Consider the following 25,153-nt stretch of genomic DNA (forward strand, 5'->3'; position numbering starts at 1 on the left):
CTTCCTGAAGTAGGACATGTCAAAGACCACACAGTGGTGCTTAGATCAGTGGTTATAGAATCATAGAGTCGGAGTGGGTACCCAGAAGAGACCTTAGAGATCATTTGGTTCATACTTCATTTCACAAAAGAGCAAAGGGAGAACTAGAAAAATGCAATGAATGGTCCAATCACACAGTTGGTGGGTGACAAGACTTAAGTCTAGGACCAAAATTCACACCTTCAGACTCCAAATCCACCATACCAGAGAAAACACTTTTGAAAATGATAAGAATCTTAATTTGAGATATGTACTCTATTCTTTGGTGGTATGCCAACATACCTATTGTATTAGGCACTATGCCCAGTTCCACTAAACAATGTATGAGCTCAGTCAGGTTATAGTCACAGAGCCTTGCACATAAGAAACATTTTAACAAAATCACTGAATTGAATTTAATTGACATTTGTTCCCCTGTTTTTACTTTGATGAAATGTGAAGAAAAATAGCTGATGTTGGATATGTTTTCCTCAAGGTATTTTTATTCCCAGAAGTGTTGTAGGAGTAAAATTAGATGCAAATAAAGTAAACATAACATATAAGTTGAACTTCATAACTGTCTACACTCTTGGATAACCAGGCTCTTGATTCAAGGAAGCAGATGGAAAGGAGAGGATCCTTCTTCATCATCAGAACACTAATATAAGATTAATTTGCTTTTCATTCTTTTGACTTTTCAGGATCCAGTAGCCACAGTAGTAGAAGTTTCATCTAAGCCTAAGAGCAGATGGAGACCCCAGCCTTTGGATACAGTGGTATGTGGAATCTTAAATGGTATTAGCTAGTTTTTAAAATGTTAACTTTCGGTTTCTTAGGTTAACTTTTCGGTTTCTTAGGTTACTAAAAAGTGGTATTTTGTTGTCTTTTTGTAGGGTTAGAAGGTTGATTAAAGTATCACTACTTATGCGAGAGTTAAGTAAGCATCACTTGATATTGACAGGATCTTTTAATATAGTTCTGCTTTAGATGGGTAGTTCTTAAAAGACTTTTTTATTAGGTAATCTAATTTTTTAGTTGGAAGAAAGACTTTCAAATTGGGAGGAGAAGAGTAAATAGGTTTAATTTCCTGAAACCAGAAAAAAAAAGGTGTCCTGCTCCTGTTCCCCCCCCCCCCCCCAACATGTGTCTGTTTTTAATCAAAAGAACAAAGTAAGAGTTACTGATTAAGGCCAATTTTCAGATAAGTTTGAGATGTGAAACTGAGAGAAAACTCCTTGTCATTAGTCTTTAGATGACTGGGTTTTAGTTAACGTTCTCTAAGCAGCAGGTAGGCTACAGCTTCCCAACCACTCAGGTCTAGAATCAAACAAATCTGTAAAGTTTTCTCACAATTCCCATAATTGAATAAAGTTTTCTCACAAGACAGAAACTGGATTTAGGCTCATTATTGAATAGAAAAGGTATACTTGAATCCAAAACAGCAGAGTACTTAAGGCTAAGTACCTACTCAATGTGACATAATGGTTCTATAAACATATACTTAGATGATATGGTGATGTGACAGCTCTCCTCATCTCTGTTGCCTGCAGAATGTGGTGATGAGGTGATTATAGGGAAGGACTGGAGGGCTAAGGAAGAGGATCAGAGTCTCTCTGCCACAGCTCGCTCAGCAGGGAAGACTTCAGGCTCCAGAGTCCTGCCTCCTTCACTTCTCCTCCTGAAGACCTAGGACTTTGATAGATCCTGACTGACTGAACCTGAGGCCCCCTAGAGAGCTAGCTGGGACATTATAAAATCCAGCCTCAGATACTTGACAGCTTACTAGCTGTGTGACCCTGGGCTTCAAGTGCTTCCTTAAAAGAAGCAGGGGGCAAGGGAGGGAACTGAACTAGATCCAGAATTGAATCTCAAGATAAGTCAGTTCACACTGACTCAATTCAACAAGGGCTCAATATACACCATAAATTATCCTAGGCACTGGGAATATAAAAACAAATACAAACCAATCTCTACCTCAAAGGAGCTTATATTCTATATGAAGGCAAAAGACACAATATACCCACAGGAAAAAAGATACAAAATATATACAAAGTAATCTTGGGAGTAGGGATGAGTGAGACAACCAACAACTAGGGAGAGCAAGAAAAGCAATGTGTAAGAAAAACACAATTGCCACAATTCTCTTACCCTACAATTGTGTATACAGAGCATGTCACCATTCTCAGAACTTTCCAAATCTTTAAGCCTTTTTTTTAAAGTTCATGTTTATTAGTCATACTGAATTTCCCTTCTTTCTCCAACCTCCATCTGAGCCCCATTCTAATTATCTTAGTTGAAAACTGTTCTAGAAGCATTCTTTTTTTTTTAATTGTGTTCATATAGTTCCTGAGTATGTCTTGGCAAGTATAAATATTCTTCTTTTTTTAAATTGATATATCTTGTTTTTCTTATAATTTCATTTCCAAGTGTAGTCTTTTACTTAGCTACTTAGCTGTCTTCTATAATAAAAAATAAGAAGGTAAGAGGACTGCTACACATTATAGTCCCTTATAATCCCCAAGAAGGTGAAAGACAGATAAAAAGTCACCCCAAATTTAAAAGCATCCTCAAGTAATTTTCCTGTACTGTGTCTTGTCTCCCTGCTAATTCATAAGTCTCTTCTAGACAATTACTATGGCTTCTTTATTTTATCTTCTGCAAAAGTTTTGTACCTAGGTTACTCAATGTCACTTTTACTTACTACTGTTACTACGTTTCTCTTGGAAATTTTATCAGGAATGAAATTTAGGAGTTTCAAATCAGGCAGAATATTGTTGAGAGATGGTTTATGGCCTAAGTATCTTGCTGTTTTCTTCTTTCCATGTGAAACTTCTTATCTTCGCCATCCACTAATTCATCTTTCTTTCTGAATTACTTCCTCTTTCCCATTTTCCCCATTAAACTAGTTGTAATTGAAATTTCTTTTTTAACAAGCATGTTGTATAAGCTTCATTTACTACTATTGCTTCCCCCACTGAGTATATATATGATTGGGAAAGCTTGCAGTAATCACAGAGAAAAAAGAACTCTTTTCTGGGAGACTTGAATGAATAAACTCGTTTTTGAGATAGACTAAAGAGACATTTCCTGAGATAAATTAATTTAGCTGTTATCCTGAGGGTTAGATTCTTGTGAGGAAAAAATTTACTAAAAAGAATTCTGGGGAGAATTTTACTGCTTTATTGAGAGAACTTAATGATGGAGGCTAACTTTCCAGTTTCTGTGGAGAAGGCAGTAGTTGTAATTGATGATTATAAGTAACTCTGGATATTATCTTTCTCATTGCTAATACACTATTGAAATTAAAAATATGCCTTTATATTATTTGTGACATTTTAATAAATTCTATAGCCAATAAAATGATTATCTAAAATGTTGCATATCCATATAAAATTTTTTAACAGTTCTTTTAGCTTTCAAATGCCATAGTCTCAGGTTATTATCTCTTCTAATCTGCCATGTATTTTTTTTTATTTAGAATTTTTTTCCCACAGTATATATGCATGAGTAATTTTTTAAAATAATATTATCCCTTGTATTCATTTTTCCAAATTATTCCCCCCCCTCCCTCTACTCCCTTCCCCCCATGACAGGCAATTCCATACATTTTACATATGTTACAATATAACCCAGATACAATATATGTGTGTAAATACCATTTTCTTGTTGCACATTAAGTATTAGATTCCGAAGGTATAAGTAACCTGGGTAGATAGACAGTAGTGCTAACAATTTACATTCACTTCCCAGTGTTCCTTCTCTGGGTGTAGTTGTTTCTGTCCATCATTGATCAGCTGGAAGTGAGTTGGATCTTCTTTATGTTGAAGATATCCACTTCCATCAGAATACATCTCCATACAACATTGAAGTGTACAGAGATCTTCTGGTTCTATTCATTTCACTCAGCATCAGTTGATGTAAGTCTCTCCAAGCCTCTCTGTATTCCTCCTGCTGGTCATTTCTTACAGAGCAATAATATTCCATAACCTTCATATAACATAATTTACCCAACCATTCTCCAATTGATGGACATCCATTCATCTTCCAGTTTCTAGCTACTACAAAAAGAGCTGCCACAAACATTTTGGCACATACAGGTCCCTTTCCACTCTTTAGTATTTCTTTGGGATATAAGCCCAATAACAGCAATTCTGCCATGTATTTTTTAAAAAACCAGTAGTGCATTTATTTCTTCATGTTTACAAGTATTACAAAGTTTCATGATATTGGTTAAACTGATTTTCTTTGAATGATGAATTTTCTAACTGTTTTACTTTTGATTCATGCAGTGATTGCTAATGTGGAATTTTTATTCATGTAACAGGAACTCGAGAAATTGGCCTCTCGAAAATTGAAGATAAATGCCAAAGAAACCATGAAAATTGCTGAGAAGCTCTATACTCAGGGGTAGGTGTTATGAATTAAAGAAATAAGATTTAGTGTACCTTTACAAGAGCTATATATTTAAGAAGCAATCTTATAGTAAAACACCAAAGGACCATCTAATTTTCATAGCAACTCTCATGGAAAACTAAGTGTACTTTTTAATTGTTGTTTACCTTTTCCACACTATATAAATGATGTTATTTGCCAATTGTACTATATTCCTATAAGAACTTGAGAGGCAAATGTTTATTTTTGTCTTAATTAAGACATGATTATAGAAGTAGACTTTGCATAGGCCTAATTTTGTATCCTCGAAATGTTCTGCATCTTCCTCTCTATATCCTTAAATCTCTGCCTTCCTTAAATACTCTTACACATTGCCTTTTTTTTCCCCTGAAGCAATTGGGGCTAAGTGACTTGCCCAGAGTCACATAGCTAGGAAGTGTTTAGTGTCTGAGGCTAGATTTGAACTCAGATCCTTATGATTTCAGGGCTGGTGCTCTATCCACTGCACCATCTGGCTACCTCATGTTGCTTTTCTTGCTCTCCCTAGTTGTTGGTTATCTTACCCATCCCTACTCCCAAGATTACTTTGTATATATTTTGTATTTATTTACCTGTGAGTATAGTGTGCTTTTGCCTTCTTAATAGAATATAAGCTCCTTTGAGGTAGAGATTGATTTGTATTTATTTTTGCATTCCCAGTGCATAGGATAATTTGTGATGTATATTGAATTGAATTGTTAAAAGAGATTTCTTTATCTGAAAAATGAGGCAGTTGAAGGGTTCAGTGGTAGAATGAAAACCTTCTTGGACTAGGTGCCTGGTTTTGACTCTAGTAAGGTGAATGGGCAGCTGGGTGACCTTTGTAAAGTTGAGAGGTTCTTAATGTGGGATCTCTGGCTTTGTCTTTTGATGACTATTTCAATGTGATTGGTTTCCTTTGTAAATCTATCTATCTTATGCATTTAAAAACATTACTCTTTGAAGGGGTCTCTAGGTCTCACCAGGCTCCCAGAGTGCTTCATGACACACAAAAAGATAAGAACCTCTGGACTAGATTTTTTTTTTTTTTTTTTTTTTTTCTGAGGCAATTTGGGTTAAGTGATTTGCTTAGGGTCACACAGCTAGGAAGTGTTAAGTGTCTGAGGCCAGATTTGAATTGAGGTCTTCCTGACTTCAGGGTTGGTGTTCTATCTACTACACCACCTAGCTGTCCCTGGACTAGATCATCTTAAAAATCTCTTCCAACTCTAGTACTAAATCATGGAGAGGTTAAATGAGTTATCCAAAATCAAAATTGGTATCCAGGCTGAAAATATGAGCCAATAGTCCTTACTTGCTATCAGTTTTGTTTCCTGTTATCATATGTATTTAAGCTATCCTTTACTTATTTGAATAAGATGACTTGATAAAATACCCTTTTCATCACATTAAGCATATTCCAGAATCATTGAAATTTTAGGTTTACCTAGATGTCTTATTGACAATAAACTTGTCCAATGTTAAAATATCTTTCCTCCCTCAGGCTTGCCTCTTTCTGCCATTGGCCACTACCATTTACTCATCTTCTACATCCAGTTAATTACAAATTCTATTGAGTCTATATCCATGATATCTTTTATAGCCATTTCTTCCTTTCTGTTTCCATTGCCACCCACACAATTAGGTTCTTACTATTTGAATTGTTGTTACACTCTTCTAAATCTTCTTACTGGTTCTTCTTTCTCTTCTCTCTAAACCATTCTTCATGATGCCATATTCTTTCTTGTGCATATATCTGATTGTCAAGTCATCTGCTTAAAACCCTACACTTTTTAAAAATACCTTTTTTATTTTCCCAAATACATGCAAAGATAGTTTTCAACATTCACCCCTGCAAAACCTTGTGTTCCAGATTTTTCTCCCCCTCTCTTCTCTTATTCCTCTGCTAGACAGCAAGCAACCCAATACAGGTAAATATGTGCAGTTCTTCTAAACATATATCTATATTCATCGGGCTGCTCAAGACAAAACTGGTGAAAAGGTGGGGGAAAAAAACAAGCAAACAAAAAAAGCAAAAATACACATTCACTTTCCATAGTTTTCTTTTGGATGTGGATAGCTCTTTCCATCAAAAATCTATTGGTATTGCTCTGAATTACCTCATTGTTGAAAAGAGCCAAATCTATCACAGTTGACCATCACCTGATTTTCTTGTTGTTGTGTACAATGTTCTCTTGTTTCTAATCCTTTCAACTTAGCATCATTTCATGTAAGTCTTTCAGGCTTTTATGAAATCAACCTGCTCATCATTTCTTATAGAACAATAATATCCCATTACATTTATATACCATTACTTATTCAGCCATTCTCCAATTGATGAGCGTTCCTTCAGTTTCCAGTTCCTTACCATCACAAAAAGGGTTGCTACAAACATTTTTGCATATGTGGATCTTTTCCCTTTTTTATTATCTCTTTGGGATACAGACCCAGTAGAGATGCTCCTGGATCAAAGGGTATGCACATTTTGTTAGCCCTTTGGGCATAGTTCCAAATTGCTCTCAATTCACAACTCTACCAACAATGTAGTAGTGTTCCAGTTTTTACACATACCCTCCAACATTTATCATTATAGTTTCTTGTTATTTTAGTCAATCTTGAGAGGTGTGAAATGGTACCTTGGAGTTTTTCTAATCAATAGTAATTTAGAGCATTTTTTCATATAACTAGAAATGATTTTAATTTTATTGTTTCAGAATTGTCTGTTCATATTCTTTGACCATTTATCAATTGGAGAATGGCTTGTAATCTTATAAATTTGAGTCAGTTCTCTATATATTTTAGATATGAGGCCTTTATCAGAAATAATGGATGTAAATTTTTTCCCCCAATTTTCTGCTTCCTCTCTAATCATGGCTGCATTGATTTTGTTTGTACAAAAGCTTTTTAGTTTAACATAATTAAAATTACCATTATATATTTTGTAATGTTCTCTAGTTCTTTTTTGGCCATAAATTCTTTCTCCAGAGATCTGAGAAGTAAACTATTCCTTGTTCTCTTGATCTTATAGTATCACCTTTATGTCTAAATCATCAACTTATTCTGACCTTATTTTAGAGTATAGGGTGTTAGTTATTAATCAATGCCTATTTTCTTCCATAGTGTTTCCCAGCAATTTTTGTCAAACAATGAGTTCTTATCCCAGAAGCTGGGATCTTTGGGTTTATCAAAGACTAGATTACTATAGTCATTGACTATTGTGTCTTGTGAACTTAAACCTATTCCCCTGATCGACTGTTCCATTTCTTAGTACCAAATGGTTTTGGTGACTACTGCTTGATAATATAATTTTAGGTCTGGTACAGCTAGGCCACTTTTCTTTGCATTTTTTTTTTCATTAATTCCCTTGAAATTCTTGAACTTTTGTTCTTCCAGATGAATTTTGTTATTATTTTTTCTAGTTCTATAGTTATTGGAAGTTTAGTATGACACTGAATAGAATTAATTTAGGTAGAATTGTTATTTTTATTATATTAGCTCAGCCTCTCCATAAGCACTTGATATTCTTCTAATTATTTAGATTTAACTTTTATTTGCCTTTACTTCTTTTTGTCTTCTCTGTTCCAGTCCAGATCTATAATTTCATCAGCTGTAGTGTAAGGGATCCCTCTGCCCATGCAGATTAGTAACTGTTTTCCAGTTCTATACCCTGGAAGATTACTTGGGGCAATTCTGGGAAATTGAGAGATTAAGTGACATACTTAGGGTTATTTTGTTGGTAGGTATAGGCAGAATTTGAACTAGGGATTTTTTAAAAACAGTATTTCATTTTTTCCAATTACATATAAAGTCAGTTTTCATCATTTTTTTTTTTTTCCCTTTAAGCAAGGCAGTTGAGCTTAAGTGAATTCTTGCCCAGGCTCACACAGTTACTGTTTGAGGCTTGATTTGAACTCAGATCTTCTTTACTCTAAAGCCAGTGTTCTATTCACTGTGCCATCTAGCTGCCTCTCAACATTCATTTTTTTTTTTTATTATAGCTTTTTATTTACAAGATATATGCATGGGACCCTTTGACCCAGCAGTGTTACTACTGGGCTGATATCCCAAAGAGATCTTAAAGAAGGGAAAGGGACCTGTATGTGCAAGAATGTTTGTAGCAGCCCTCTTTGTAGTGGCCAGAAACTGGAAACTAAGTAGATGCCCATCAATTGGAGAATGGCTGAATAAATTGTAGTATATGAATGTTATGGAATAATATTGTTCTGTTAGAAATGACCAACAGGATGATTTCAGAAAGGCCTGGAGAGACTTACATGAACTGATGCTGAGTGAAATGAGTAGGACCAGGAGATCGTTGTATACTTCAAAAACAATACTATATAATGATCAATTCTGATGAATGAGGCCATCTTCAAAAATGAGATAAACCAAATCAGTTCCAATTGAGTAGTGATGAACTGAGCCAGCTACACCTAGCGGGAGAGCTCTGGAAGATGATTATGAATGACTACATGGAATTCCCAGTACCTCTGTTTTTGTCCGCCTGCATTTTTTATTTCCTTCACAGGCTAATTGTACACTATTTCAAAGTCTGATTCTTTTTGCACAGTGAAACAGCTGTTTGGACATGTATACATATATTGTACTTAATTTATACTTTAACATATTTGACATGTATTGGTCAGCCTGCCATTGGGGGGAGGGGAATAATTGGAACAGAGGGATTGGCAATTGTCAATGTTGTAGAATTGCCTATGCATACATCTGGTAAATAAAAACTACTAAAAAAAAAAAAAAAGATATATGCATGGGTAATTTTTCAGCATTGACAATTGCAAAACCTTTTGTTCCAACTTTTCCCCTCCTTCCCCCCCAGCTCCTCCCCCAGATGTCAGGTTGACCAATATATGTTAAATATGTTAAAGTATAAGTTAAATACAATATATGTATACAGGTCCATACAGTTATTTTGCTGTACAAAAAGAATCGGACTTTGAAATAGTGTACAATTAACCTGTGAAGGAAATCAAAAATGCAGGCAGACAAAAATACAGGGATTGGGAATTCTATACAGTGGTTCATAGTCATCTCCCAGAGTTCTTTCACTGGATGTAACTGGTTCAATTTATTACTGCTCTTTTGGAACTGATTTGGTTCATCTCATTGTTTAAGAGGGCCACGTCCATCAGAATTGATCATCATATAGTATTGTTGTTGAAGTATATAATGATGTCCTGGTTCTGTTCATTTCACTCAGCATCAGTTCATGTTAGTCTCTCCAGGTCTTTCTGAAATCATCCTGCTGGTCATTTCTTACAGAACAAAAATATTTCACAATTTTCATATACCACAATTTATTCAGCCATTTTCCAATTGATGGCATCCATTCTGTTTCCAGTTTCTGGCCACTACAAAGAGGGCTGCCACAAACATTGTTGCACATACGGGTCCCTTTCCCTTCTTTAAAATCTCTTTGGGATATAAGCCCAGTAGTAATACTGCTGGATCAAAGAGTATATACAGCTCAATAACTTTTTGATCATAGTTCCAAATCGCTTTCCAGAATGGCTGGATATATTCACAATTCTGCCAACAATGTATCGGTGTCCCACTTTTCCTACATCCCCTCCAACAGTCAATATTCATTTTTTGAAAGATTTTGAGTTCCAAATTTTTCTTCCTCTTTCTCCAAGATGGAAAGCAATCTGACATAGATTATACATGTGCAGTCACATAAAGCATATTTCTACTTCATAAGTTATGTTGTAAAAGAAGAAACATTAGTTATGTTAAATAGTATGCTTTGATCTGCATTCAGACTCCATCAGTTTTATTCTCTAGATATAGATAGCATTTTCCATCATGAGTCCCTTGAGAAGAGCTGAGAGTCATAGTCATTCATCACACAATATTACTGTTGTTGTGTAATGTCTCCTGGTTCTGCTCATTTCATTCATGTTTTATCTGCCATGAAATTGAGGTGACCCTCGCTTTTTCAAAGGCCATGTGTATCATTGAAGCACAAGCTTTGGCAAGTCCTACTAGGGCAGAAAGATATATATTGTATAGATGTATTGTCCAAAGATTATTCTAGCTAAACTTGGAAAGGCTCCATTTTGGTTACAGAACGATTCATTTTCTTAGTCTTAGCAGCTTTTAAACATTGCTAAATCTGAGAAAGATTGTGATCTCACCATTGGATATATACCCTAATAAAATCTCAGATCTTTAAAATCTTGTATTATTTATGCCTCCTAGCAGACATTTCATAAATATTTGTTAGTTCCATTAGCTTTATTTCAGCTCATTCCTAGTTCTGTCAAGTTGTTAGTTTTTGCAAATGCCAATTTGAATTAATTCAATATTGTTTGTAAATATCTGTCTGCCTTTATTTTAAGGTATATCAGCTATCCCCGAACTGAGACAAATATTTTTCCCAAAGACTTAAACCTGACAACTTTGGTGCAGCAGCAGACACATGACCAACAATGGGGAGCCTTTGCCCAGAGAATTCTAGATAGAGGTGGTCCTACCCCTCGTAATGGGAAAAAATCTGACCAAGCGCATCCTCCCATTCACCCCACCAAATACACTTGTAACCTGCAGGTAGGTCTGGACAAGTCCCATTAGTCTTATGCTAAAAACACTCATTAATTTTGCTTTCTATAGCAACTAGAATATCCCAATGTGGCAAGCAGGAATTTACTTTGTGTTAATAATTGCATTAACATTTTTTTCTGCGTGTCCTTCTTCAACTTTGAAATAATTTTTTTTTAAACAGGAAGAAACAATTTTGAAGGCCATAATTGTCCATATTGCGAGATGTATCAAATCAGTTTTTCTGCCCATCCTAGCATAGTGCAAGGCCTATTGTAAGCACTTAAAAAATGCTTGGTGACTTAACTTGGCTCACTTATCCCACCTTTCCAAATTTACTTCCTGCTATATCTCAAGATATATTCTCTGGTCTCCCTTTTGTTCCCAAGTGTGTATTCCTCCCACCCCCTTCTCACTCCACCCCTTATCCCTCTATTTCCTAATAGAATGCCTTTCTTCTTTCCCCTTGCCTATTCAAGTTCTACCCATCATCTAAAATTGCAGCTGAGGTCTCATCCTCTTCTTATAAAGCCTTTTCTGACTACTTCCAGAACTCACAGAGATCTCCTTTCTCTGAACTGTTGTATTTACAGTCAGTATTATATAAAATATGTTGTATATATAGAACATATATATGTATGGGTTATATTATCTATCATAGTATAAATTGTGTATATATTTAGTTAGTATATAATTAATGTACATATATATTATATACATACACACACATACTTAATTATACTATATTGTTTCATGTATGTTAGCTGGTTTGTATGCTCCTAAAGAATGTTGACTTATCGATGTAAGGTATTATTTTCTGCAGCTCCTGCCATGGCCTAGAGTACTGCTCATTTCATAAATATTTGGTAAATAATTTGTAAAGTAATTGATTAATAATATACAATAACCAATGTTAACATAGCCAATTTTATGAAATGAAAACTTTTTTCAATTTAATTATTATGTTTTTAAACAAGTGAGATAGATATATATGTAAACATATACACAAATACTTATGAGTTAATAAAATGAACTGAACTATATCTTGTTTTTCTTTTTTAATTAATCCCTTAAAACAGAGAAAATAAGATGATTTAGGTTGATTTACTCACTTTTTATGACTTTTCTGATTAGTAACCTAAAATTTTGGATTTCTAGAAGTTCCATTTTGTTCCACATTTGTACATAATGTTGAGGTGAATGTGGTAACAAATGCTTTCAGAATGTTTAATTGAAAAGTGGAAAAGGTATGAATTTTAATTCACACACACATTTTTTTTTCTCATTAGGGGAATGAAAAACGACTGTATGAATTTATTGTTCGCCATTTTCTAGCCTGTTGCTCTGAGGATGCTCAGGGACAGGAAACAACTGTAGAGATTGATATTGCTCAAGAGCGCTTTGTTGCTCATGGTCTCATGATTCTGGCCAGAAACTATTTGGATGTTTACATATATGATAAATGGAGTGACAAGGTGAGTTCAAATAATGGACATTTATTGAATCTTAAGGAAGTACATTTTTTTAATATATCAGTTTGTTTGCTTTTTCACTTATGTTTTTGAAGAAGTTAGCCCTAGGTAAAGACCAGTTTGATTCTTAAAAAAAAAAAAAAATAAACAAAACTTGAATTTACTTTCCTTTCTCTGCAGAGATTATAACTCAATCAATATGCAGCTCAACAATAATACTACTTTAAGGTTTTTATACTATAATTATAGTCCTCAAAAGTGGATAGTGTAAGAGAGTGTGTGTGTGTGTGTGTGTGTGTGTGTGTGTGTGTGTGTATTTGTATGAATTATGCTATTCTATAGTACAGGACTTCAGAATCTAAATGTGGTACCTTTGACTATACCGTTCTATTTCCAAATCCTTATTTTAGTCTGTTAAAACATACAAATGTTTCTATGTAATTGTGATCCATGTGTCCATATCAGGGGTTATGAAAATAACAAAAAGTTATAGTGGGACACCATGCATTTGTTTTTACTCCCAACAGAGCTCTTGTTGATGCAGGCGGCTGTCTTTTTACTCTTCCCTAATTGATTTTCTTTTACACTTGCCAAATAGTTGATGCACACATTCCCTTCTCTCTTCAGGTCTTTTATGGCACTTACTCTCCTCACCCTTTACTTCACTAACAAATACAAGTCATTCTTCCCATGAGCTCTCTTCCTTTTCTCTACATCACAAAACTCTTTGACATCATTCTCCCCTTCCCTCTCTTCTTATTACCTTCTCTGATGCATAAGATCTTCCCAACAAGGCCCCTTCCTTTACTTGTACTCTGGATTGTATCTCCTCCTGTCTTCTCAGCTAAGTTGCTCCAGGAATCATCCTTCCCATCTCAGTCTTTCTCTGTCTCTTGGTCTCTTTGCTGCCTATGAACACATCCTTGTCATCTATTTGAAAAAAAACCCCAAACTCTCATTTAATTGTTCTGTCCCCTTATGATAACTGTTCTCTACTTTGCCCCTAGAACATATTGCCTGTATTGTTTTACTTTTCTAACCTCCTGTAGTCAAGCTTTTTTTTTTCTCCCCCCCCCCCACCCCTGAAGCTGGGGTTAAGTGACTTGCCCAGGGTCACATAGCTAGGAAGTGTTAAGTGTCTGAGACCAGATTTGAGGGTCCTCCTGAATTCACGTCTGGTGCTCTATCCACTGCGCTACCTAGCTGCTCCTAGTCAGGCTTTTAATCCTATTATGCAACTGTTGAAACTGCTCTTTCCCAAGTTACTGGTGATTTATTAATTGCCAAATCCAATATCTTTTTTCTCAGTCCTTATGCTTCTTAACATCTTTGAAGCAATTGACATTATTAACTGTTCTCTCTGTTCTTGAGTTTTCATGATACTGCTCTCTCTTCGTTCCTCTTTGCCTGTCTTATGTTCCTTTTTAGTATGCTTTGCTGGATCACCACCTATATTTTCTCCTACATCTATGGGTAATATACAGATCTCTGTCCTGTACCAGAGGAGGGGCATTTGTTTGGCTGTGGTGGAATATTTCCTTTTTTGGCATATACTCTTATTATACTTTCATTGGGTGACTGCATCAGCTCTCTTGGATTTACTTTATTATCTCTGTGTAGATGACTTTCTAATCTACATATCCAGTCCTGGTCTCTCTCTAAGTTATAGTCTTACATTACTATCTACAAATGGAACATTTCCTCCTGAGTTTCTGCAGGAATTTCAAACCCAACATGTTTAAGAAAGAAAATCTGTCACCCTCAATTTCTACTTCCCCTTACCTTCTATACAGCAATTCTTCCTTTCTTTCTCTTCATATGGCTCTCATTGACTGTACTCACGTTGTAAGTAAACTTCTACTTCAGATTTCTTCCTTCTCCCCTCCAGCTTCTTAGCTGCCAAAGTGATTTTCCTCAAGCATAAGTTGAACATATATAAATCTTAATCAGAAGAGCCCAAAGCCTCCCCTATTGCCCTTACGATCAAATGCAGATTTCCCCACTTGGCATTTAAGGCCCTTTATAACCTGACTCGTCTGCTTTTAGAACCTTGATATTTTTCATGCATCACACTCCCATCTCTCATCTCCATCCCCAGTCTGTTCCTTTTACCTTTTAGGATCCCTAGTTTACGTTGAACTCAATATAAGTCCTACTTATGCTATGAAGCCTTTAAAAATTTTCTTAGCTACTAGCAGCCCACACCTGATATTACCTTTTTTTTATTTTGTGTATATTTTCCATATATTGGTCAACATATAAACAGACACATCTGCACATGTTTTAATCAAGAGAATATAAACTTGAGAAAAAGGACTTGCATTTTGTGTTTATTCTCCCAGCCTAGCTCAGTCTGACAAATAACAGAGACTTTTAGACTACATGTTGCTTGACTGAATGTTAGGTTTTATTGGTCTTAATTTATTTTTGATAGCTTAATAGCTATGCAGTGGTAGCAAAAAATTATTTTGATTTAGATGCTTTTAAGGGTTTTTAAAAACTATTCCTCTTCTCAAACCCTATGAAGACTCTTTTCGACTCTTTTCCCCAGTATCGATTGGCCTGATTCTTCACATGAACCCCACTGATTTCTAAGGGTGTGATACAGGACAGAGCCAAAATACTTGTAGACTATTTGATTTTGAAATCGCATTTTATGTTAATATGATTAAAGTAAGTATTTGACTAGAAAACTGTTGCTTTTTCAGGTCATTCCCATCTATGAGAAAGGCTCCTGCTTCCAGCCAACCACAATAGAAATGGTGGATGGTGAGACCAGTCCACCTCAACTCCTCACAGAAGCAGATCTTATTGCCCTCATGGAGAAACATGGCATTGGTTAGGAATCCTTTTTATGTCATGTCAGGGAACTCTTCTATGAGTGAGCATTTCCTGTAGCCCTAAGGGTCATCATATGTTTGACTGAAGTAGAATATTTCCTTTATTGAGATTTTTTTAAAAGCTGGGAATCAAAAACTTTTTGAAGTGAAAACATTGTAAAGCTCTTCTAGTTTGAAGCCCTTCCTTTACAGATAAAACAACAGAGTGGTGCAACTAGAAGCAATTCCAACAGAGCTCCACAAATTTGACATTTTAGACCACTGCTATTGTGATAACTGTAATATTTATATTGTTTGATGTTATAATGAGAAGTCTCCAATTTGGAGTCATTTAGGCTAAGCAGTCTCAATGCCCATAAAACATATAGGGAGTGGTAGACAAGTGTGAAGTTTTCCACTGTTTTTACTTCTATTAATTGTGTCAAGCAGTTAATGTTTACACTTTCTGATTGGATAAAACTCAGGGCTGACTGCAATGGCCTGAGTCGATTTTTTTCCGCTGCCTCAGATAGCCAACTCAAGCTCTCTTCCAATTTGTGGTCTCAATGAAGAAATTTCTTCTACCCAAGCCTGGGGTCAGTTAGTCACTCTGAGACTTAACCATCAAAAATGAGTCTATTTAGGAATATTCCCTGCCATACCAGGCACATGTTACCTCTTTTCCACCAAGGGTGTTTTTGGAGTATATTGCTTCCCCCAACTTTGAATGTGTTCTGCCCATGACATAAGAACTTCTTCCTTACCTGAGGTGAATTTCTTGTATCCATGGGGAAGAACCTGTCTGTTTATATTGCCATAGAATATGGTTTTGTGTGTGTGGTTTTCTTTCTTTGGTGTTTGTTATTGTTGGGGTTTTTTTGCTTGCTACACCACAGAAACATAAAGCTCTTGTTTGTACCAGCTTCCCAAGTAACAATTTCCTGTAAATTCCCAAACCTAGGTTTTTGCTTTAACCTGAGCCATGTAGCCAAATAAAACAAGTATATTTGTCTTAATACTTTATTGTCATCATGACAACAAAGATTATTACTTCTTTTAGTCATTTTCTTAATGTTATTCTCTGTGTCATTAGCTTGTGATCACTAGCAATTAGTTAGTTACCAAGAGGCAATTAGGTAGGTATAGAACATTGAGCCTGAACTTAGCAAGACTTGAGTTCAGATTTGCTCTCCAGCTACCTGTGTGACCCTGGGTAAGTCATTTAACCTCTACCTCAGTTTCCTCATCTGTGGGATAAAATAGTACCTGTTTCACAGAGTCGTGAAGATGCAATGAGCTAATATTTGCAAAATGCTTAGTATAGTACCTGGCTCATAGTAGATGCTTAATAAAAATGATTGTTTACTTTTTTCTCCAAGTGCCCTCCAAAAGCTGGACATTCAAAAAGGTCAATATATTTAAAGAAAAAAACATTATTGTTAAAAATAAATGTAGTTCACTGCTAATAGTTAACCTGGGGTTTTGTCTACATTCCCAAAGTGACTGAAATTATTTCCAGGGACGGATGCAACTCATGCAGAACATATTGAGACCATCAAATCACGAATGTATGTGGGACTCACCTCTGATAAACGATTCCTCCCAGGACATTTGGGCATGGGGCTGGTGGAAGGTAAGAGCAGAGCTCTTTCTTTTTTCACAGGGAAAGTGGGAAGTTTCCTTGTATTTCCTTAAGGAGCCATGTTGGGTACTCTTTCCTTTGACAGGTTATGATTCCATGGGCTATGAGATGTCTAAACCTGATCTCCGGGCTGAGCTAGAAGCTGACCTAAAACTTATTTGTGAGGGGGAAAAGGATAAGCATGTGGTCCTGAGACAGCAAATCCAGAAATATAAGCAAGTTTTCATTGAAGCTGTGGCCCATGCCAACAAGTGAGTACAAGTGAGACTTTCCCAACCCAAAACATATTACTTGAGATTCTTTAAGGGAATCATAGAACACATTTATTTCCTATTCTTATCTAAAATGAGTATTGGCAACTATGGCAGGATGAGTCAGCAGAGACTTGGGCTGGCTAGTATGGGCATTGTTGATGCTTTGAGTAGTTAGCCTATTGTTAGTTCCTCCTTCCTCACCAATACATGTCTTGGGATGAATGGCCCCCCCTTCCCTTAGTGCTTTGACTTTGAATATTTCTCCAGTTTTGGTAGCATTATCTATCTGAAAATATTTCATAAACAGTCAGATTAAAAAATAAAGCAGGAGTTTCACTCTGTTTAGTATCATTTACAAAGTAGTAGGCTTGGATTCAGGAACACCTGAGTTCAAACCCCCACCAGTTCTAGCATTTAGTAGCAGATTCACCATGGGCAAGTCACTTAACTTATCTGCACCTCTGTTATTCCATCTGTAAAAGAGAGAGAGAAACACAGGCAGTATTTGTCTCACTGTTTACTGTCAGGCTCAAGTAAGATATTTGTAAGGCATTAGCAAATTTTAAAAATATTATATTCAGTCATTTAATACAATTTTTAATGTGGTCCATGTAGGTGCTGGGGATATAAAGGCAAGAAATGAAAAAGCACTGGCTTCAAGGATCTTTCCATGTTCTAATAAAATGCACCCAGAAAAAGTCAGTGCAAAATGTATACAGAGTAAATGCAGAGTAATTTGTGATGGTGGTGGAGGAGGAGGAGGAGGAGAATCAAGTGCTGGGCCTAGAGTTAGGAAGATCTGAATTCAAATTCTATCTCAGACATTAGCTTTCCAATCCTGAGAAAGCTACTTAACTCTTATTACCTCAGTTTTCTCAGTTGTCAAATGAGCTGGCAAAGAAAATGACAAACCAGCATCTTTTCCATTTGATAAAACCCCAAGTGGGGTCGCAATAAGTTGTACATGATTAATATGATTAAACGATAACAAATTTGGTGAAGGGGATCAGAAAAGGGTTTTGTGTCAGAGGGGACCTTGAGCTGAATCTCTAATGGCATTTGCTATGATCGTCTTAACTCTTCCTTGAATTGCAGACAGTGTAATCCTTCAAAATAGTTTTCTTGTTAAGTTCAGAATAAAAATAAAATTTTGAAAAACAGTCTGTCTCTTCACCCCAAAAATGTTTTTAATTGGGCTCCTAATTTGGGGAAATGTTCATTTGGTTTTTTAGCTGCCAATTAATGAGAGGCACATGTTACTTTTGATGGGAAGCTGCATCTTGTTTTCCCTGCTCTGATTTTGAAATCAAGTTTGGGACATGATTTGCAAATGGTCTCATTTATTTTGTTGAGATTACGTTCGGCATGTTTGTGGCGTATCTGCTTCTCCCAGATATCCTGGTTCTAACAATGGGATGAAGGGGGGGGGGGGGCACCACTGCCTCCTCTGCAGTAGTTGTGCCGGTGGCTCACCACTGACGCACAATTCATATGTCTCATGGCATCACCTCCCTCAGATGTCCTGGTCCTCTTCAAGAACAAAGGACAGACAGCGACAACAACTTGCAGCCTCTTTTCATGACAAACTGTTACTGGTTGGTTCAGTGGTCAGGAATGATAGGGATATGTTATGTGAATGCAAGATTGTGAAAACATCCACCAAGCAAACAGGCTGATTGCATGTGCACTTATGTTTCCACTTTAGGCTGGATGAAGCATTGTCTCAGTATTTTGGAGAAATGGCCACAACAGTTGAGCAAGAGGAATTCTATCCAGCAATGCCAGAACCTATCAGGAAGTGTCCACAGTGTAATAAAGACATGGTGCTCAAGAGGAAGAAAAATGGCGGGTCTGTTCTGTCTAATGTTCTATCTGTCCAGAAGTTTCCACTTGTGGTATTTGAATGCTTATTATATCAGTTTATTTCATGTCTTGAGAAACTTCTGTGCTGTCTCCTAGAAGTTTCTCATTTGTTTGTCATTACACTCTAAATGCAATAAGCCTTCTGGGACTTTATGAATGGTTGATGAGCTGCAGAAGGCTTCAGTGACTTCTTGAATGTTCAGAGTAATGCATTTGATTCAATAGTCTTTACTTTTGATCTGAATCACTCACAGGTTCAGAATTTGAATCAAAGAGAGCAGTTTTGCATTGACCAGACCATTTGGCTTTGGACACATAGACAGTTAAATAGGCTGCTTGGCAATACAAGGGAAAAGAATGTTTGCTCTTGGCTGTAGCTCTTTCCATCTCCAAAGAAAGAGAAGGAGTCAGTCAAACAGTAACTACTTATTAAGCACCTATTGTGTGCTAGGCACCAGAGAAAGAAAAAGTGAAACAGCCCCTCCCCTGGAGAATCTTCTGTTGCAAGAGATAGCATGTGTATATGTAATACAAAATACATTAAGTCTAAAAACAAGGTCATTTTGGGTGAAGGCATTAGTATCTTAGGGAGAACAGGAAAGATTTCATGTAAGAGATCATGCTCGAGCTAAACTTTGAAAGAAGTTAATGATTCTAAGAAGCAACACGAGGAGGAGGTTTATTCCAGAGGTGGGATACAGCTTCTTTGAAGGCACAGAAATAGGAGAGGGAGGAATTGTTATGTGTCAAGAGAAGCAGGAAAGCTAGTGTGACTGAATTGCTGAAGAATATATAAAGAGGAATAATGTATAAGGCTGGAAAGGTAAGATGAAGCCAGGTTATGGAGATCTTTACATACCAAGAGGTATATATTTAATCCAGAGGTAACAGGGAATTGCTGGAATTTATTGCACAGAGGAATTATATGGTCAGACGTGTGCTTTAGAAAAAATCACTTTGATAGTCATGCGGAAACTGTGCAGTAGTCCACAGTGAGAGGTAATAAGGACCTGAACTATGATGGGGGCCATATGAGAGGAGAGAAAGGGAATTGGAAAGATGTCATAAAGAACAAATTAGCAAGAATTGGCAACTAGATGGATATGTGGGGTGAGGGAGAGTAGAGTGTTGAGGATGATTCTGATGTTTCACACCAGTGTGACTTTTGGACATATTGAACGTGAGATTCCTCAGGGCCACTTGATAGGAAATGTCCATTAGATGGCTGGTGATGCTGGACTGGAGCACAGAAGAGAAACCAAGGCCAGTTATATAAATCTTATAGTCAATAGCATAGAGGTGATAATTAAATTAGGGAAACTGATGGTGTCACCAAGTGAAAGAGTTTAGAGAGAAAAGAAAATAGGGCCCAAGGGGGCAGCTAGGTGGCCCAGTGGATAGAGCACCAGCCTTGAATTCAGGAGGACCCAAGTTCAAATCTGGTCTCAGACACTTAATACTTCTTAACTGTATGACCCTGGGCAAGTCACTTAACCCCAGCCTCAGGAAAAAAAAAAAAAAAAAAAGAAAGAAAGAAAATAGGGTCCAAGATAAAATCCTGGACTAATACCCACAGTTGGATGGGAGGATATGGATGATCCTGTACTACTAGAAAGAGAAGAGAGCTAACTTCAATTTCATGAAGTATGTTGGGATAGATAACTTGTATTAATCAGTGATAGATATTTAAGTAAGATATATTAGAATCAGAATTTTCCCTTTAAATTATTTTTGCTTTCTCTGATAGAATGTCTACTGAGGCAGAACTTTAAAGAAGTAGTCAATTTAGTCCTGGGGTCACTAATTCAAACAAATCTTAAGTTTTTATGACTGAGAGGTGTCACAGAGCTTTATATCATTACCAAGATAATTCATTTTGCACATATATGAAAAATAGGCTTATTATATATATTGTTATTAGATGTTCAAATGAGTCATTCTAGATCCCATTAAGCTTTCTCTTTTCAGAATAATCAGTTATAGTTCATTGGGAAAAAAGTTAGATTGCAGATGGATGACAAACTTCTAGATGTTTGACTCTAGTTTCAAAGTAATTAGGATTCTTTTAGATAACGAGATTGACTTTATTCCACAGATTCTACATCAGCTGCATGGGTTATCCAGACTGCCGAAAAGCTATATGGTTTCCAGATTCTGTTCTAGAAGTCAGTAAGGATGAGAATGTGTGTCCAGTCTGTAAACCACATCCTGTTTACAGGTCAGTCTGAGGAATTAACATATCAGAAACACCCCCCAAAAAAAGACTCAAACTTTTTTGGTATTGGAATAACTGTAGCTAACTAGATTGCTCTTGGTGTTGGTCAGGAAGTTGAGATTTTCAGAAGATCCAGTGTTGGTCCTAGGCCCTTTCCTTCATTTCAGTCAGGGCTTTCTCAGAAGGGGTGAACACCTAGCCTTGAGTTTTGAGTTGAGGTTTTGAATAAGAAACAGTTCCTTGATCTCTTGGCTTCTCTTACTGAGGTAGCATTGTCTTGCCCTGTCTCCCAGATATTTTTTGTTTTACTTCCAAGAATAGTTTGCGATTTGTTTTTCATCAGATTTTCATATAGTCTCGTCCTAAAAACATCAAGGCTATGAGGATCTGAGCTACAATAAGGGCCAATGAATTTAAGTTTGTAATTTTGGTATTACAGAAATGTTTAGCAGTCTCTGGTCTCTTGGAAAGGATCAGAATTGCTATTTGTGACCAGTTCCAATTGACATAGTTAGGTTTACTAAATTCTAAAGGGTAAGAAAAATTATAAGGGAAAAAATAAAAACATATTTAAAGTTAACAGTTAACCTAAATTAACCCAGATAATCTTTATCCTAGTTTTCATTTTTCTTCTTCTCTTTTGGAACCAGGTTGAAATTAAAGTTCAAACGAGGAAGTGTCCCTCCCACCATGCCTCTGGAATTTGTTGGCTGCATTGGAGGTTGTGATGAGACTCTGTTGCAGATCCTGGATCTAAGATCTTCCAGTGGTCCTTCCAGAGCTTCACAGCCAGCAAGCCAGCCTACCAACTATTTACAGGCCAACCAGTCCTTGAACAGAATGAACAACAATCAGGGCAGATCTTCTATTTCTCCTTCAGAACAACAAACTAGACCCCTTGAACCCTCAGCTAGGAGACCTGCAGCCACCAGTGAGAATCAAAACACTGTGATGTGTAACTGTGGCCAAGAGGCCCTGTTGCTCACTGTCCGTAAAGAAGGGCCCAATCAGGGCAGGCTCTTCTACAAATGCAACACAAGCAATTGCAATTTCTTCCTGTGGGCTGATAGTCACCAGGGAACAGAAGTGGCCTCTTCCTCAAGAACAAGGATTCCAAGTCATTTCCAAGGGAACTCCACAAATTCTGGAGAAAGGCAAGATGGGTTTGGAAACCATGGCAGTGCCATGTGCATGTGCAACCAACCTGCCATCACAAGGACAGTGCAAAAGGAGGGGCCAAATAAGGGACGACAGTTCCATACATGCTCAAAACCAAGGGAGCAACAGTGTGGTTTCTTTCAGTGGGCTGATGAAAATATGGCACCAGGTGAGCCAAGTCATGAGTATGGATGGATACCTTTACATTTTAAAAGTTTGTGTTGCTATTTTTTTGTTTTTATGTCATTTTCCTTAAATATATATATATATATATATATATATATATATATATATTCCTACCTCTTCCCTTACTCCATTAGTAAAGAATAGAAAAAGAAGAAAAAAAAAATTCAGGAAAAACCAATATATTAACCAGAGCTGACCAAATTTTTACATGGCATCCAATTTTCATCTTTAGTCTTCATTTGCATCTTGAAGTTCTGAACTAGTATAGAGATTGAGTTTTTAATATGGCAATTATTAAAAACATCATTTTAAAATGTTTATGTTATATCCAGGCACTTGAGCAAAAGTCCTGTAAGTAATGATTCAGTTCTAGTACTAGCCTAATTGTATTCTCAAAGCTATTTTTTGAGGTTTGTATTTATATTATGAAAATTAGTTTCTAAAATCAGATAAGGAATGTGAAAACACTTTAAAAAGTAAAAAAATCATTTACACACACACACACACACACACACACACACACACACACACACACACACACACACACACACGGTTTTACTATGATAAGTTGGGCTTCTTTTGTACCCATAAGGTATCAGTATCTGAAATGGTATATAAGCACTTATATACCTGGCATATAATTGTAATTCCTAACAGTAGGAAAGAAAACAAGAAATGTCAGACACAGAAGCTCATTTTCATATTACATTTTCTGAAGATAGTCTTTTTTTTTATAATCAGTGGCCATATTACTCCATGAAATATTAGTACTTCTCATCTCAAGACTTTCTGACGTGATAATCACTTATATTTGTGTAGCACTATGGTTGACAGTGAAATTATCCATGACTTATCTGGTCCTCCCATTTTGGTTGAGAGTATCATACTGTTTCATCCCTTTGAAGTATTATTCCTCTCCATCACCCCCTTCACATCTAATCATTTGTCAGATTTTATTGGTGCCAGCCCTCCACATCTCTAATATCTACTCCTTTCTCCCTATTTAGAGAGCTCCTACTGTTTGTGAAGTTTGGTCCTTGTTACCTTTTGCAGGACTACTAGGCATTATGGTCTCAGGCACATAGTCTGACTAGATGACTTTCCTACTTAGAAACATTCAAAGGCCCCTCTTTTCACCAAATACTTTCTGGCATTTTAAGTCCTCTCTAGTCAGGCTCTACCTCTTCCATGAAGTTTTTCTTAATTAACAGCCCAGTTAGTGTCGTTGCTTTTAGTCACATCCCTGTACATGTGGTTAAAAAAAAAAATTCTCTACCACACGTCATACACTCTCCCCCCCCCCATATCCCCCCAGGAAAAATTAAATTCCTTGGAATTTAACAGTGATTATTTAAGTTTTTTTATTCTTTGCAAGCACTCAGCATGATGACTTATATACATATTAAGCTCTTATTAGTGTGTGTTCTTATAGGCAGCACAAATATTATACTACTTTTCTTTATGAGAAACTGAAGCGTTCAGATTTTTAAGTAAATTGCCCACAGTTCCAAAATGGTGCTTGGAGCCAGGACATGAACTCAGGCCTAACTCCATGGCTGGTACTTTTTCTACTGCACCACCACACTGCCTCACAGATAATTGTGCCAAAAGTGCCATTGAGGTTTATTTGTGGAAAGCAGAGAGATTCTTAAAGAGTTTTACTACACTCTAATTATGAACAGTGAGAAATAGAGTAGAAAAGACATACTAGTCAAGAGACTTGATGATACACTTAATCTCTCTCTTTTTTTAAATTTAATTTTTATTTTTACAAAAATTTTATGCATAGGTAATTTTCCAGTGTTGACAATTGCAAAACCTTTTGTTTCAACTTTTCCCCTCTTTCCCCCCACCCCTTCCCCCAGATGGCAGGTTAACCAATACATGTTAAATATGTGAAAGTATAAGTTAAATACAATATATGTATACATGTCCAAACAGTTATTTTGTTGTACAAAAAGAATCGGACTTTGAAATAGTGTACAATTGGCCTGTGAAGGAAATCAAAAATGCAGGCAGACAAAAATATAGGGATTGGGAATTCAATGTAGTGGTTCATTGTCAACTCCTAGAGTTCTTTCACTGGGTGTAGCTGGTTCAGTTCATTACTGCTCTGTTGGAACTGATTTGGTTCATCTCATTGTTGGAGAGGGCCTTGTCCATAAGAATTGATCATCATATAGTATTGTTGTTGAAGTATACAATGATCTCCTGATCCTGCACATTTCACTTCACATCAGTTCATGTAAGTCTCTTTAGGTTTTTATGAAATCATCCTGTTGGTCATTTCTTACAGAACATAGTATTCCATAATATTCATATACCACAATTTATTCAGCCATTCTCCAATTGATGGGCATCCACTCAGTTTCCAATTTCTGGCCACTATAAAGAGGGCTGCCACAAACATTCTTGCACATACAGGTCCCTTTCCCTTCTTTAAAATCTCTTTGGGATATAAGCCCAGTAGTAATGTTGCTGGATCAAAGGATATGCACAGTTTGATAACTTTTTGATCATAGTTCCAAATTGCTCTCCAGAATGGCTGGATGTATTCA

The 25,153-nt window shown here is 36.4% G+C and overlaps 1 protein-coding gene across 1 annotated transcript in view; it reads left to right on the top strand.

The window, feature by feature from the left end:
• TOP3A (DNA topoisomerase III alpha) overlaps positions 1-25,153 on the top strand; it is a 43,848-nt gene that overhangs the window by 13,257 nt on the left and 5,438 nt on the right. The window contains exons 9-18 of the mRNA XM_074297666.1: positions 720-794; positions 4,343-4,425; positions 10,788-10,995; positions 12,276-12,461; positions 15,167-15,296; positions 16,797-16,910; positions 17,005-17,170; positions 18,879-19,022; positions 21,132-21,254; positions 21,902-22,578. Coding sequence (XP_074153767.1) covers positions 720-794; positions 4,343-4,425; positions 10,788-10,995; positions 12,276-12,461; positions 15,167-15,296; positions 16,797-16,910; positions 17,005-17,170; positions 18,879-19,022; positions 21,132-21,254; positions 21,902-22,578 — 1,906 coding nt within the window. The remainder of the gene's footprint in view (positions 1-719; positions 795-4,342; positions 4,426-10,787; positions 10,996-12,275; positions 12,462-15,166; positions 15,297-16,796; positions 16,911-17,004; positions 17,171-18,878; positions 19,023-21,131; positions 21,255-21,901; positions 22,579-25,153) is intronic.

Source organism: Sminthopsis crassicaudata, chromosome 1, assembly GCF_048593235.1.
Source record: "Sminthopsis crassicaudata isolate SCR6 chromosome 1, ASM4859323v1, whole genome shotgun sequence".
Taxonomy (NCBI): Eukaryota; Metazoa; Chordata; class Mammalia; order Dasyuromorphia; family Dasyuridae; genus Sminthopsis; species Sminthopsis crassicaudata.